Source organism: Malus sylvestris, chromosome 3 (assembly GCF_916048215.2).
Source record: "Malus sylvestris chromosome 3, drMalSylv7.2, whole genome shotgun sequence".
Taxonomy (NCBI): Eukaryota; Viridiplantae; Streptophyta; class Magnoliopsida; order Rosales; family Rosaceae; genus Malus; species Malus sylvestris.
The window spans coordinates 31,820,459-31,836,075 of NC_062262.1; the positions used below are offsets into that span (position 1 = coordinate 31,820,459).

General features: G+C 35.6%; 1 protein-coding gene across 1 annotated transcript in view; it reads left to right on the forward strand.

Annotated features, from left to right (window-relative positions):
* The first annotated feature begins 3,290 nt into the window (after window positions 1–3,290).
* Window positions 3,291–15,617, forward strand: part of LOC126614615 (UDP-glycosyltransferase 76B1-like) — an 80,339-nt gene continuing 68,012 nt past the window's right edge. The window contains exons 1-5 of the mRNA XM_050282263.1: window positions 3,291–3,384; window positions 7,923–8,095; window positions 12,073–13,242; window positions 14,094–14,924; window positions 15,330–15,362. Coding sequence (XP_050138220.1) covers window positions 12,708–13,242; window positions 14,094–14,924; window positions 15,330–15,362 — 1,399 coding nt within the window. The 5' untranslated portion in view covers window positions 3,291–3,384; window positions 7,923–8,095; window positions 12,073–12,707. The remainder of the gene's footprint in view (window positions 3,385–7,922; window positions 8,096–12,072; window positions 13,243–14,093; window positions 14,925–15,329; window positions 15,363–15,617) is intronic.

The following is a 15,617-nucleotide window of genomic DNA, read 5'->3' on the forward strand; positions in this document are numbered from 1 at the left end:
CTTAACTCAGCCAACTCATCTCAGAGTTGCTGATTGATTGCGTTATTATGTGAGGTGTAAGAAGCTTCCCACTTTGGGCTATGATCATTGCCCGATGAGGTTTCCTTCCTTGACTCGGGCTGCCTCCACTTGACATCCCTTCATTTATTAGTCATTAATGGTGGCATGTAAGGAGGAGGTTTGTCTGTAGTTGTGTGCTATCTATTCCCACTGCATTCTTTAATTGGCTGAGGCATTCCATACCTCCTTATTTCTGGCCCACACTGCCCCCTACTATCCAAGGAAAATAATAAGGGGTCAGGCAATTCTGGTTATCTGATTCCTCCAACACTGGCTGATCTACTCCAGATTCTTCCTTGTTCTTCCCCTTGTTCCTCTTTTCCTCAAGCACAGGAAAAAGAGGAATAACTGGCTCCTTCACAGGCCTGGCTTCTCTCATTATCTTTTTAGTACGATTATTTTCTAGGTATAGTATTCCAGATCTAGCCTTCTTTGCAGATTCCTTGTTAGGAAACATAGTCTGCATACTTCCCCTTTAGTTTCTAGAGAGATTTTCTCTATACTTCTTAACACAGCTACCATGGTGGCCTGTAGATATTCATTTGTCACATTTCCTTCTAATTTCTCTGAAAGAGTTGGGCTTTCCGTCTTAACAGGTCCGTGTAGATCATCGGGGAGATTTGCCATGTATGATCTTGGGATACACTTGGGTGGTTTCTGTTCTATTTCCTACATGAAGGTTTGCTATTTTCTTCATTTTCTTGGCATACAAGATTTGTGGTCCCATCAAGCGTGCCAAAACTATGTTCGTGCAGGAATTTTTGTGAAGAAGGTCCCTAGCTCGAGCACACAACTCCCCGATGAGTTGGCACTTTGGTTAGTTGTCAGGCTCCTACTTGTCAAGAGGTTGCAAGAGGAGGACAGAGTTAGTTTTGAAAGGTGCATTTGTGGGGCCTTAGGTGTAGGCCTTGAGGCTCACAATCAAAACTAACTACGTGCTAAAGTGTGCCACTGCCATCTCAATATGGCAGATGTAGAACAAGTGTGTTTAAGTCAATTACTTGCACCCCAAGTTATTATGACTTCTTGTTATCAAAGGATTGTCATAGATGGGTTAAGTTTACATTAAATTATTTTCTGTGCCTTGAGATCAAGGACTTTTAGTTCATTATCTTGCATGCTTAAAAGCGTTGAAGTCCAGATCTGACTAAGTCATAGATGAGTTATGTCTACATTAAGTTATTTTATGTGCCTTGAGATTAAGGACTTTTAGTTCATTATCTTGCATGCTTAAAAGGGTGGAAGTCTAGATCTGACTAAGTCATTGTTTTAATCCCCATTTGGTTTTTTATGATAGTAAAAACCACTAAGTGAACCGGATCTGAGAACCAATGGAACTTTTGATCAACAAATGACTGGAATTAAATTGAATATATATTGAAGAATACATCATAATACCAGATCTACTAATTGAAAGCCAAGACAAAGAGAGTCGGGCAAGATTTCACCTTGTCGGGCAAGGTTTAACGTCTTGCAGTCTCTTTTCTTTGTGGTTACAGAAGGTGGTGTGTTAAAAATGATGGATGGTGAACACGTTTACACGAGAGAATCGATACTACAACATCTAGAGAAGGTATCAGAGCTTTTACATTGGACAAAAGATGCCTTTCTAAGGGAATTATTGGCTAAAAAGGCTTGAAATGTACGAACTGGCTTGAGAGCAGTGTTTGTATGCTTGTTTGTTTGATTGGTTGAGTGTCCTTGCCTCTAGGCCCTGTTTTCCCTTTCATAGGCATTTCGTCTTGGCTATCGCAGGCTTTGCCCGAAAGTACTTTAGTGAGTCATCATTCTTTTTACATGTTCTGCCACTAGAAAGTGCTTTTGGGCTAAGAGTGGGTTGATTTCCATCGGCTTCCACTTCCATTGTAAGCTCATAGCTTTTGCATTAATAAGGAGCCATCATATTGTCTTGAGGTGGATGGCTGGGCTTGGTGCTGGGCCTCGGGCAAGCCTCCTCATTTTAGTTCTTTTGGGTTTTCCTTCCTTTAAGTCCAAAGTTCAAATATTAACCCAAACAAAAATAGTCTCACGTTGGTGAAAGGAGAAACCTTGCAAGAGATTATAAGAGGTTGGGCTACTCCTTATATTTCTAATTGGTTCTATATTGGAACCTTAACTTTCTTCATGGTATCAGAGCAGATTGTCTCATGTATGAAGTCTAACGGCAACATGTGCTCCACATTACCTTATTTGTGTTGTCCACATGTTAGACTTGAAAATTCACCACACGAGATGAGGCATGTTCATCAATCCAAGAGCTTCGGGCATACGAGAAAGATCAATCCATGTCATTCAAGTGAGTTGTTCATATTTCTATCTCTATAAACAAACATGGATATAAATCGTAAAAGAATTCTTATTGACCAGAAATGGATTGTTACCTAGAAATTCAAGATTAAACCATCTCATTAGTTCATCAAGAGGGATTGATTAATTCTTATGGCAGGTCACATACCTGAACACTTATGGCAAGTCTTCTGGCTTAGTAGGATCAGGAGCCACATAACACATAAAAGTCTTTCTCCAATAAGTCGCGGATGCACTGTAAAGATTAGATTTTCTATTGTAGACCACAAGTTAAAGGGATCAGAGTATCAAGCTCATTCTTCACATGAGTGTCTAGCTCAAAAAACCCACGTACCACATCCTTAATCTCCTCAGAACATGAACAGGTATTCCATGATTGACAATATGAAAAAGCCCCCAGCCTCTGAGGCTTCTCCGAGGTCGTTTAGACCCCACAAATTGTGTTTTAAAGTTTGGGAAAAATTTTGAACATTTTGTTTTTCGTTGGATTCACTTTCATTATACTCTCTAAAAGACGCTAGACGTTAGTTGGGGCCTAGCGCCTAGGCGAACTTACTTATATAATTAATTTGGGAAAAATAATAAGAAAAATACATGAATAAATACTTAAGGGTGTGCTATTCACACACCTCTTATTAATTTACATCATTTGATATTCTTCAATTCATCCGATGTGCGGCTGAAAATTAATAGAACGTGTGAGAAATAAAAAAAATGCGTAGATAACACACCCAAATATTTATTGTAAATATGAATAGTAGCTAGCACAAACATTAATTGGGCAATATATTCTTAGGAAAAGACCTGGGATTGATTTATAAAAATATATCAAATGACATTTAATTAAAAAAAACCCTAACCACAAACATTAGCTGGCACTTTCACCCACCCCACTTTTTTTCTCTCAAAACCGCGATGGCAATGTCTTCCCTCACTTTCTGCAACTTATCCCATTCTCCTATCTCACTCTCTGATGAACCCACCTTCACTCCCATCCTCTTCTTCTCAACCAGTGAGGTATGTGCAGAACCCAGAACCCACCTTTTGTAGAACCAGGCTATCAAAAATTGCAAAGACGAGTTTCGGATAGTGAACGGCTGGTGATGCAGATGCCAGCAAATGATGAATCGGAAATTGCACAATCCGCCTAAATTACTGCCTAGAGCATATAAGACCACCTAGAGAGCTTAAACAACCGCCTATTTCCTCCTCGCCTTTGTGAATGTCCTGACTGAAATCTGCAGTAGAGCTCTGTCGCCCAGCATCTAGACAGCTGCCTAAGGAGATTTTTAGAACACTGACTACATCTCAAGGGTAAAGCTAAGTCTACTAAAGCCTTATGATGCCAAATGTGTAAAGTAAGTGTGCATATTGGCCAAAAGAAAACGAGAGGCTTCAAACCACAAGTCTTTGAACCATATTTCAAGGCTCACACTCGTGTTCTTCATCAAGCTCGTGAAGAGACAACAAATACATGTGCTGGTTCATCCACATTAAAGCTGAAGACTACCCACCACATAAAACTCCTCGTGGTTCCATTTCATTCAAGATCAAGTCTCGACGGCCTTTGAAGAAATCACAAGTCTGATTCATGATCAAGTGTCGCCCACCCTTGAATCAAACTCTAAGGAAATGAAGTAAATACACACCTTTGAAGGAAACCAGAAAGCTCTCTGGCCAATCCAAACAACAAACACTCGTGTTCATCATCAAGCTCGTGGAGAACAAGCGCAACAAATACGTGTTTATTCAGTGGAGAACAAGCGCAACAAATATGCGCTTATTCATCTACCACCAAAGCTGAAGATCACCCACCATGTGAAACTGGTCATGGTCCCATTTTGTCCAATACCAAGCCTCTACTACCCTTGAAGAAACTTCAACTTGATTCATGATCAAGTGCTCACCGCCCTTGAATTATGTTTCGTGTTGAAGGATTTCAAAATGCACCCTATACACATGACAAGAACATATGTACACCACGCCTTGAAATCTTGAAATTTCGGTGAAGTAAATGTTGACCAACATATTAAAATCTCAACATGTCACAACTTACGTCATATGCACCATGTGTCTCTCAGGTCGTACACATGGCGCGTGACTCATTAAAACTGAATGAATCATCAAGAGTGACACGTGTCGACATTTGACAAAAATTAATTAAGGAATTGTCTTTATTAATTCTTTAATTAATTTTAATTTACATCAAACAAATTAATTGATTTAAAATGCCAAATACAAGATGGCCAATCAAAGATGAAATGTGATTAATTATTTGATAGCACGGGCTTGGCTTGGAGAAAATGAAGAAGAAAAGAAAGTTCGGAGAAAAGGAAGAAGATAGAAGGTGTAGGACAAATGACTTTTTTGCCCTTTAAAGGTAATCATACGGACAGCACGTGACCTACTTAATGGAAGAATAGATGAAAAATTAAAAATTGGCCAAATCGGATAAATAGTCCTCGTGGTCCTAAGATATTTGGATGATAGACCTTGTGGTAAAAAAATTCGGATTTAAACTCTCGTGATAAAGTCTATTCGGATTTATGCCCAAAAACTTAACTTTCGTCCAGCCTGCACGTGAGGGATCCAAAAGTAGATTGCATGCAATAGCTGGGATCCCGCAATCGCCGACCTCCAACCTCCGACCTCTCTCTCTCTGCCATGGCTAACACCGCAATCGCCGAAATGCCCAACGGAAGCCAAGGACCAGCAGAAGGGCACTCAAGGATAAAAACCCGTCTAGAAATGCAACCAATGTCCTCACAGGAAAGGTCTCGGACGCCACTCCAAGCCCGATCCAAACACCATCGGACATCAATCCAACAAATGAGAACCACGCGAGCCTTTCTCAGACTCGCACCTCCCCTAAAAAGGCAGCCAAAGCTGCGACTTCTAAGAAACAGGCCAAGCAGAAGAAGACCCAACTGTCGTCTTTCGAGAAAGAACTCGAAGAAATGCAAGAGAAGCTGCAAGCGATGAAGCTCGAGAAGGAGAAAACCTTGGAGCTTCTGAAGGAAAATGATGAGATCTTGAAGACCAAGGAGGAAGATCTCGCAATGAAGGGCTAAGAGCAAGACAAGCTTCAGATGGAGTTAAAGAAGCTGCAGAAGCTCAAGAAGTTCAAACCCATCATGGTCTGATTTCTCGATCCCCTTTCTTTTCTTCATTTGCGTCCTTATTTCTTCATGTGTTGCATTATCCTCTGTTTGGATGCTGAGAAAATATATTATGGATTTGAAGTTTGGTTGGGTGATTCTTAATTTTGGGTTCTTAAATTTGTTTGGTTAATTGTTAATTGTAAAAAAAAAAAATGGAAAAAAAAACCCATGAGGGTTATTGATTTATATGTTCTTAGGGTTTATGTTCTCGATCCCCTTTCCTAGAATTTGTTTTGTTGCATTGGGATCCGGCTGATTGTTTGGATATTTAATCTAATGATTCTTGATTAGGATTTAGGGTTCACATGAAATTTGGCTTGATGATTCTTGATTTGTGATTTTTATGCCTTTTGGTTACTGGAAAATTGCCCAAAAAGCTTGTTTAGGATTCGTAATTTTGGGATCCCAACTATTGCATACAATCTACTTTTGGGATCCCTCACGTGCAGGCTAACAAAAAAGGACGAAAGTTAAGTTTTGGGGCATAAATTTGAATAGACTTTACCATGAGGGTTTAAATCCGAATTTTTTTACCACAGGATCTATCATCCGAATACCTTAGGACCACGAGGACTATTTATCCGATTTGGCCTTAAAAATTTAACAGTATGGTGCAAATTGATTAATTATGAGAGTTAGGGGGGAAATTGGCCAAAATTAAAGTTGAGGGGGGAAATTGGCCAATTCTTACAAGTTTAGGGGTAAATTGATGAATACCTCTTTCCTTTTGTAAATTTTTTAACAGTAACTACATGAAAAGTACAAAACCAAAGTTTTTTTTTTTCTTAAATATGTTAACATGGCCAAAAAAAGTGGTGTTTTTTTTTTTAATCAATAAAACCATTAATTATTTGGAAATTTGGAAATATAGCCATTTTAAAGATCACTTATTGAAATATAACCTGGTTATTTTATTTCTTATAAAATTAACCAAAGTTAGAAGACTTAATTACCCTTGGACTAAAACTCTCTTCCTCGTAACATTGTATTTTTTTTACTGAAAATATGACTTTAGCCCTTGAAACTCAAGTTTCTTTACATAAAACCCGACATAGTCTTTTTACTTGAATAAAACCCAATGACTAGGCTCCACATAAGCAAAGCCATTAATTCTATTTGCCTTTACACATTTTGCATTTTTTAGATGCCTAAAACACCCCTAATTAAAGTTTTAATGTATACATTAAATTCTATGCATATTTGAAGGGAGGGATTAATGAAAAAAATGCATTAATGTTTAAAATCATTGCATATTAATATGTCATAACAAATTGTATGTTAATGCTTCTTGGAACAAACAAAAAAAGCACTAATGTTATACTTTCCTTAAGATTTTGTAATTGTTTTTCAAATTTGAAATTTGACAGTTTTAATTTGATCTTGTCATTTTCTTACCCAAATGAAAATCCGAAAGGGCACTATAAAATTTGTCCAGTAATAATACATGCAAAATAATTTACTTATAAAATTAAAGAAATGTTATTTGATTCAAAAGAAATTTATTTATATTTTATAATAATATAGGTGAATCATTGCACATATATATATTAGGAATAAAATGTGCCCAATATATATATATAATAATGCATACAAATAATTCACCTACAAATAAAGGAAATTTGGTTAAAAATAATATATCTACTACTTTCAATTTTCCTTTTTTTTTTTACAAACATAATGTACCTACAATATAATTTACCTATTGTTTAATCAAATAAAAAAAAGGTATCTATTGTTTCATTTTAATGGTGATAATTTGTCTTGGTTTAGTTTTTACGAAATAATTTAGGCACTGTTTAACTTGACCAAAATAATGTAACTACTATTTTAATTTACCTACAAAATAAATGCTATTTGATTCAAAATTAATTTACTTATATTTTACATATAAATATAGATAAATTATTTTTAACATGCATATACAATAACAAATAAAAAATGTCTAATCTATGTAAAATAATTTACCTACAACATAAAGAACATTAATTGGTTTTTTTTTTTTATCAAACAATATTATTTGATGCAAAATAACTGATTATACAAAATTTTCATATGAAAAAATGTGCCCATAATTGTTTATGAATATGGATAAATTGTCGTATATATATACATGTTACTAATATTTATGATACACGAAAGGTAAATTTCCATATGGGGTTAATTGCTAATCATAATTAGGGTGAGTAATAATATTTATTGACATAATTAGGGTTTTGTAGCACAAGTTGTAAATATGTTGTAATAATTGGTTACATATTTGTCTACATGGTAGTCTATTTGAATTTTGGGTTTTATTTGAATATTTATTTTTGGGTGGGTTTTTGTTTGGAAAATAGGAGTTTCAAGGGCCTTTCTCTAAAGAACCCTTTTTTTTTAACTCTGAACTTCATCCAGGGTACATCAACCCCTTGACCCAAATGAATGCCACTTTTTTCTGCTCACAAACCATGCAGTTAATGCCTTAACTTCACGATTGCTACCCAAGCGGTAGGTGGATCATTGGGTTCGAGTGGATATCCGCAACCGGCCAATCTTTAGCACGCGCCTCCTCGCAGCTTTACAGGTTTGTGACCTCTTTCTCTCATCCATTTATACGAAAATCAAGGATAAACTGTTAATTATGGCAATGTGGCTTTGTCTGCAGGCTATGCATAAATTGTTGGAAATTAAATATTATAATATGAAATATTATAATATATAATTTTAATAATTGAATGAAAAATAATGTTAACCAATTTCTTAGAAAGGTTATGTTGTTTAGGTGTATTCTCTTGATAAGTGATGTATACTTATAGATGAAAAGTTACATCTCTTTAATAAGTAGAAGTTGGATTCTATATAAACCCATGAAACCATTTGTATTACATATAGAAAATTAGAGTTAATTTTTACTATTGAGAAATAGGGTTTCCCCACTTTGTTTCTCTCATGTTTCATGTGTCAAATTCCGAGTTATGTCTTGAGAGTACAGAATATATAAAGTTCGCCAGAGTCCGAAGATTGAAGTGCTTTGACTTCGGATTATAGATTGTTAAATCCTGGGAGATGGACGCCTACCGAACTATAAGCACAAGAGTAGGGGCGAAATTCTATCTTTAGGACATTGAATTTATGCAAGCCTCAATCTCCAAGTTTGTCAGTTATTCTAACCTTGTCTCTAATTGTTTATATTAATCTCATATATAATTGATGTTTTGAATTTCTTTATGATTATTATCACTGAAATTCTTGTGTTATTTTCATATTTTCTAATATTGCTCCAATAATCTAAAGATAGAAATTTATATATTTTTGCAATAATTAGAAAATATGACAATTCTCATAAAGCAGTGGCTAGATATTGGAAATAGAATATGTTGTGTTTGACATAAACCCTAGCCCTCTTTAAGAAGGAAGATCGCTACATCTAATGATGAAACTGAGGCATGAATCTTCCCAATTTCAATAGAAAGATTTAATTTGATCATTGGGCTAGATGATGGGTTGTAGATTGTATATATAGTATACAAAACAACAAAAGATCGTTCTGGGAATTATTGATGATAAATATCATACTGCAATACTTGAATTAGAATAAGTCTGGTGAATTTGGTAGTTAGAATCTTTGATGTCGTAAGGTACAATGATACATTACAAAATTAATTAAGGCGTTGAACTGCATTTGGTTTATGTATATATTCATCATGTATATGCATGGACAATACTGTTTGAATGATGCTTTAATATAGTAGTTCCTTTTTCATTTTGTGCATGCACTATCTTCCGGAAAAATTACATGGTTATAAGCCTCATACGTGCAACGCTAAGAAAACTGAAATGGGATGAGAATGACGTAATTATTTATTTATTTATTTTTACATTAATAGTTGTGGCATTTAAACTCGTGTCTAGACACTGACAGACATGGACATTTAGATGTATGCCTTGATTTGGTTGCTGCATTCATATGTGAAGATTCCTGGGATTGGTTCATTGGGTGTTCTATAAAATATATGTGGCATATGTAGAACCCCGACACAATTGATCAATTGGAGATTCCAGAAAAAGAGAACATCGGTTTGATATCCATTTGAGTCAAGGATCTTGGATCATATAGAACTATGTGGAGGTTAATCTTGGGTCATTTAGAGCCGTGCGACGGTTAAGTTGCAAAAAGGATGCAACTATTTGACAAATGGGTGGTTTTTATGATGTGGTGGAATTGAAAATTGTAATCTGCTATGTGAGATCAAAGAAAAAGCATGACGTTTGAAGTGTTGCTTTTGATAGTGAAAGGGTATGACCTTTCCAACCAGTCATTACCATTCTTAAATATACATGTGTTCATGGGCTAGTATTTTACCTTCTACATACCGATTACCAACTGGATGTATATTATCACACAGTGATAACACTTACTTATTTGATTTTTTCGAAGAGATGAATAAATTTCAAAATGCCCATAATGGATATCTCATATTAGTCATATATGATGCAGCACATTCTAGAAGATAACTTAAGTAAGCAGTGTTTTGCTTCTTTGTCGAGGAGAGTACTGCATTTTCCATATCAATCATGGAGAAAATGAATATTATTGAGTTATTCAAAATGTTATCAATATAGAGAAATAATCTTGAAAGTGTGAAGGTTTTTCAGAAAGGAAAAGACGACACTGAAAATGTGAAAGACATTTCACATAATTGAATTAGACATAATGATGCTTATTAAGTAAGCATATAAATGGACATGGCCATTGGGTCATACATGTTAGTCATAGTAAGGAAAGAATGAAAGCCAAGAAGTGATTTTCTCATAATTTCTAGTGAGGCTTGAAAGCCTAAAAGAAAAGATAGATAAAGTATATCTTAGTTGTTCCTTACTTCTTAAAGTGGAAAATGTGATCGATTTAATGATAGCATTAAAAGAAACTACAATTATGAAAGAATTGTGGGGGTTGGATAAAAGTAATTTGCTAATTGAACAACATTTAAGATGTCATCTCCTGTAATGAGTAATTGTTTAAGGTATGGCAAGGTTAGAGACCTTCTTACAACTACCTTAAATGTGGGGGAGTATGCCCAAGTATTAGCAAATTACTAACTAAAGTCCCAACATGTACGGTTGAGGACTTGACATTGTAAATCAACTACTCTCGTTTGAAATATGATTTCATAAGATGGATTGTATACACCCATTAAAGATAGCCAACCTAAGTGGTACCAATTATTAAATGTTTGACTAGAAAGTAAGTTGATCATCGAGGGAAATGAGGCTAAAGCCAACATAACTAATGAATCAGCCGAGCGGAAACCTAACTTAGTTGATTGGAGATCCCATGGTCTAAGTTTAATAGGCAAACTGGTTGGGCATGATTCAAAGAAGTTAACACACTATATACCTCATTCCTATGATGGAAGAAGTGTGTTGTCTGCAGACGTTTTAGGTTGTATATTTATACTTAATGACAGTGATATCTTATAACTAAGAGAAATAGAGCTGACTATTCTTAATCAGTGGTCACCTATGTGAGAGTAGAAGTGAGTTGCTTCTATGAGTATGAAATGGCTAAATTCTCTAAAGCTCTCATGAATCCGAGATTTATTCAGGACCAAAATGAACACAACCGTATGAACCGGAATATATTAGGATTAGTGATGTGTGTTGCTTATTGTCTCGGTTTACTACTGCGGTGAACAGTTCAAGATTTTATATTCACTGCGTCACCAAGTAAATCCGATAAGTATTCACTAGGGTAGGTTCTAGTCCAAAAGACACCTCTCTCGATGCATCTCTTGTCCGCCTATACTCTCAAATTCTTCCTGATTTTTCTTTCATGTGGGGGATTGTTGGAAATTATATATTATAATATGAAATATTATAATATATCATTTTAATAATTGAATGAAAAATAACCAATTTCTTAGAAAGGTTATGTTGTTTAGGTGTATTCTCTTGATAAATGATGTATACTTATAGATGAAAAGTTACATCTCTTTAATAAGTAGAAGTTGGATTCTATATAAACCCATGAAACCATTGGTATTACATATAGAAAATTAGAGTTAATTTTTACTATTGAGAAATAGGGTTTCCCCACTTTGTTTCTCTCATGTTTCATGTGTTAAATTCCGAGTCATGTCTTGAGAGTACGGAATATATAAAGTTCGCCAGAGTCCGAAGATTGAAGTGCTTTGACTTCGGATTATAGATTGTTGAATCCTGAGAGATGGACGCCTACCGAACTATAAGCACAAGAGTATGGGCGAAATTCTATCTTTAGGACATTGAATTTATGCAAGCCTCAATCTCCGAGTTTGTCAATTATTCTAACCTTGTCTCTAATTGTTTATATTAATCTCATATATAATTGATGTTGTGAATTTCTTTATGATTATTATCACTGAAATTCTTGTGTTATTTTCATATTTTCTAATATTGCTCCAACGTAAATTTCCTGGGTTTTGATGTTTTTTGTGTTGCACTGGCATGTATCATTGGCATCGCAGCTTCTTGCTATCTTCCGTGCATTATTACACTTTTATATGTTGTCGCTGATCAGGTGTAGTTCTCTTCTCATGCCCAGTTCCTCTCCCAGACTCAACACATCTTTTTCCCTCTCACTTCCTCAGTCCCGAATTCTGCGATAGCAAACTTTGTTTACCAAATATAGATTAGTCATTGAATTGATTCAACCACCCATCACCTACCAACCCACAACCGTGAAGAAGACGACTAACTTAGCAGAATGGCGAGCTGTGTATACTGGAAGGAAAGAGAAGCTCAATCTCATGGAATTATATATATATATAGGTTGAAAACGGAAGTCGGAAGGGGAAGAGACGGAGGAAATGATAGATATCAGACATAACTGAGAAGCAACTCAATCAGAATTCACAGATGGGAAGAAGAAAGGAAATGAGAAAGTTTTAGCATTAGGGTAATTTAGTCTTTAAACATCAATTGTGGTTAGCTTTATAAGAATTAAAAAAAGTAGGTCATATTTCAATACGTATACTTTGAAATGGCTATATTTCCAAATTGTATTAGGCAGAGAGTGTATTTATTCTCTTGTATGCTTCTGCATCGGCCGCCAATAAGGAATATCGATCTCGATGAGTTCAAACAATCTCGATGAGATGAATCAATCCATTCTTACACTACAATTATTTATCTAAAATATTCTGCCACTAAGCTTCTAATATGGAAGAAAATTATCAATCGATGAGAAAATTACAGAGAGAACTCCCACTGATCAGTTCTAATATGGAGGAAAGGAAGGGTTTGAGATTGATTTTGTTCCCAATGCCTCTTCAAGGACATATAAACCCTATGCTAGAACTAGCCAACGTTCTACACCACAAAGGCTTCTCCATAACCATAATCCACACCCAATTCAACTCTCTCAACCCTACAACCCATCCACACTTCACCTTCCACTCAATCCCCGTTGAATTGTCTCGAACTGAGGCCTCCACGAACGATGTTATGGCGTTCATTTTGCTTCTAAACGTGAAGTGTTTTGAACCCTTCAGTGAATGTTTGGCTAGGTTGCTATCAGATGATGATCAGGAACCTGTTGCTTGTTTGATCTCTGACCTTTTGTTTAGTTTCACTCAACACGTTGCTGAGAACCATAAGCTCGCAAGGATTTTGTTGAGGACATCGGCTGCGTCTTCCTTTGTTGCTTATGCTGCTTTTCCACTTCTGCTGGAAAAGGGTTACCTCCCAATACAAGGTAACTGTGTGGTTTCTTATGAGTTTCTTTTCAGATCCTTTTCAATCTAGGTATACATCCCCCTCTTATCTTTGTTGAGAGTATAAATTCCACATCCATTTTGTATCTATGCAAACTTCTACTTATTTCTGACTTTTATAAAGGTTCTTAAATTAAAGGAACAACCAAGAAACAAAAATCAGTAGAGGTGCGTGTGAAATGAGAAAAATGTGAGGAAAAATCATTTATCTTTTCTTTTTTTTTTTTTTTTTTGGTCAAAGGAAAAATCATTTGTCAATCGTCAAGTCTTACCTGACAACATAGAATTATGATCTTGAGTCCATCTATTGTTATTGTTTAATTAATTGGAGTTGGATGCTCTATTTTGTCGACTTGACTTCATTGTATTAGTAATTTTTCGATCTAAGACGTTTATTAGAAATCGATGAATTGTACTGTGCATGTGATTTACGTAACAAACAAATTTAAATAAGTTGGGAGAATCCTTTGGTTTCTAATAAATGAAGGGTAGCCAGACAATGGTACTACACGATCTGTTGATCTTAGCCGAATGGTCAAAAAATGTATCTATATCAGGTTCAATTCACATAGTAAAAACCTACGATTCATGATTTGTGTTAAGTTCGATATTTAGTTATTACTTCTCCATAGTGTGATCAAGAAACATCCTTCTCCCAGAGGACTACAATAGAATATCGTTGCATCAAAGGAGAAGAAACAAGATAATGAGTCAAAATTATGGTATTGTTTGGTACAATGCACATAATTATATGTTAATATATACTTATATTTTTAGGGTTACAACAATTACTTACATTTGTATGGATATCTTTCTGTGTTGGGATCAACAGAATCTCGACTAGAAGAGCCAGTACTAGAGCTTCCACCTTTCAAAGTCAAAGACCTTCCTGTGCTCAAAACAAAGGACCCACAAAAATACTATGAAGCAGTTTCTGGCTTGAAGAAGGCAGTCGAAGCCTCATGTGGGATCATTTTCAATACTTTTGAAGACCTTGAAGGAAATTCACTGGCAACAATCCGCCAAGAATTCAACACTCCAATTTTCCCCATAGGCCCGCTTCACAAGTGCTTTCCTGCAAACACTTCTTCAAGCAGCAATTTATTATCACAAGACCAAAGTTGCATTCCATGGCTGAACACTCAAGCACCACAATCTGTCATCTATGTGAGCTTCGGGAGCATTGCTGCAATTAATGAAACCCTATTTTTGGAGATAGCTTGGGGTCTAGCCAATAGCAACCAACCCTTTTTGTGGGTGGTCCGACCCGGGTTAGTCCATGGGTCAGAATGGATCGAACCATTGCCTAGCGGGTTTATCAAGGCCTTGAATGGAAGGGGCCAAATTGTGAAATGGGCTCCACAAAAAAACGTGTTGGCACATCAAGCCGTTGGAGTGTTTTGGACTCACAATGGTTGGAACTCTACATTGGAGAGTATTTGTGAAGGGGTTCCCATGATTTGCATGCCATGTCTAAGTGATCAAATGGCAAATGCAAGATATGTGAGTCATGTATGGAAAGTTGGGTTGCAGTTGGAGCATGGTGTGGATAGAAAGGAGATTGAAAGAACAATTAGAAAAATAATGGCGGAAAAAGAAGGGGAGGAGATTAGAGATAGAATCTTAATGCTAATGGAAAAGGCAAAAATTTGCATCAAACAAGGTGGTTCTTCATACCAATCCTTGGATGGCTTTGTTAAATACATTTTATCCCAATTTGCCATTCAATCTCAAAGGCAATGAATCTTCAATTTGGTCTTTGGGTAGTTTATCTAATGTTATCACATGAATTATTATTATTATTTTTTTTTTGTATGAGAAGATATTATGTTATTTCCTGGATCTTTAATATGCACTATTTTTATAATACGTCAATAATTTAATGTGTAGGCCTTGATTTCAATAATATTATAACATCAATTCGTCATTACTTGTAGTTGAACTTAAAAAGGATATACTAAGCTGGTGATATTTGGATTTACCTTTTCAATTGTTCTTGAAAGCACGAATAGAGTTTATTATTTCTTTATTTATTTATTTTTTATTTATTTTTTATTTTCTAAGTCAGTTTCTTCAAAGCGTGAGTGGGAAGGCTGGAAAGGTTCAAAGTCAAGCAGCTGACTGGTCGAAACCAAGGAAGAAAGTATCGATAATATCGGAAATATCGGTAGTCCGAAAATACGAAAATATCGATGGAAATATCGGGATAATATCGATATCGATAAAAATTACATGGAAACCATGGAAATTGTAAGAAAAACTTGGAAATTTTTATTGAAACTTTGCAGGATGTTTATTTAGTCAATTATCTATTAGTTTATCACAAAAAATTGGAAGGAAATGCATTGCATGATGG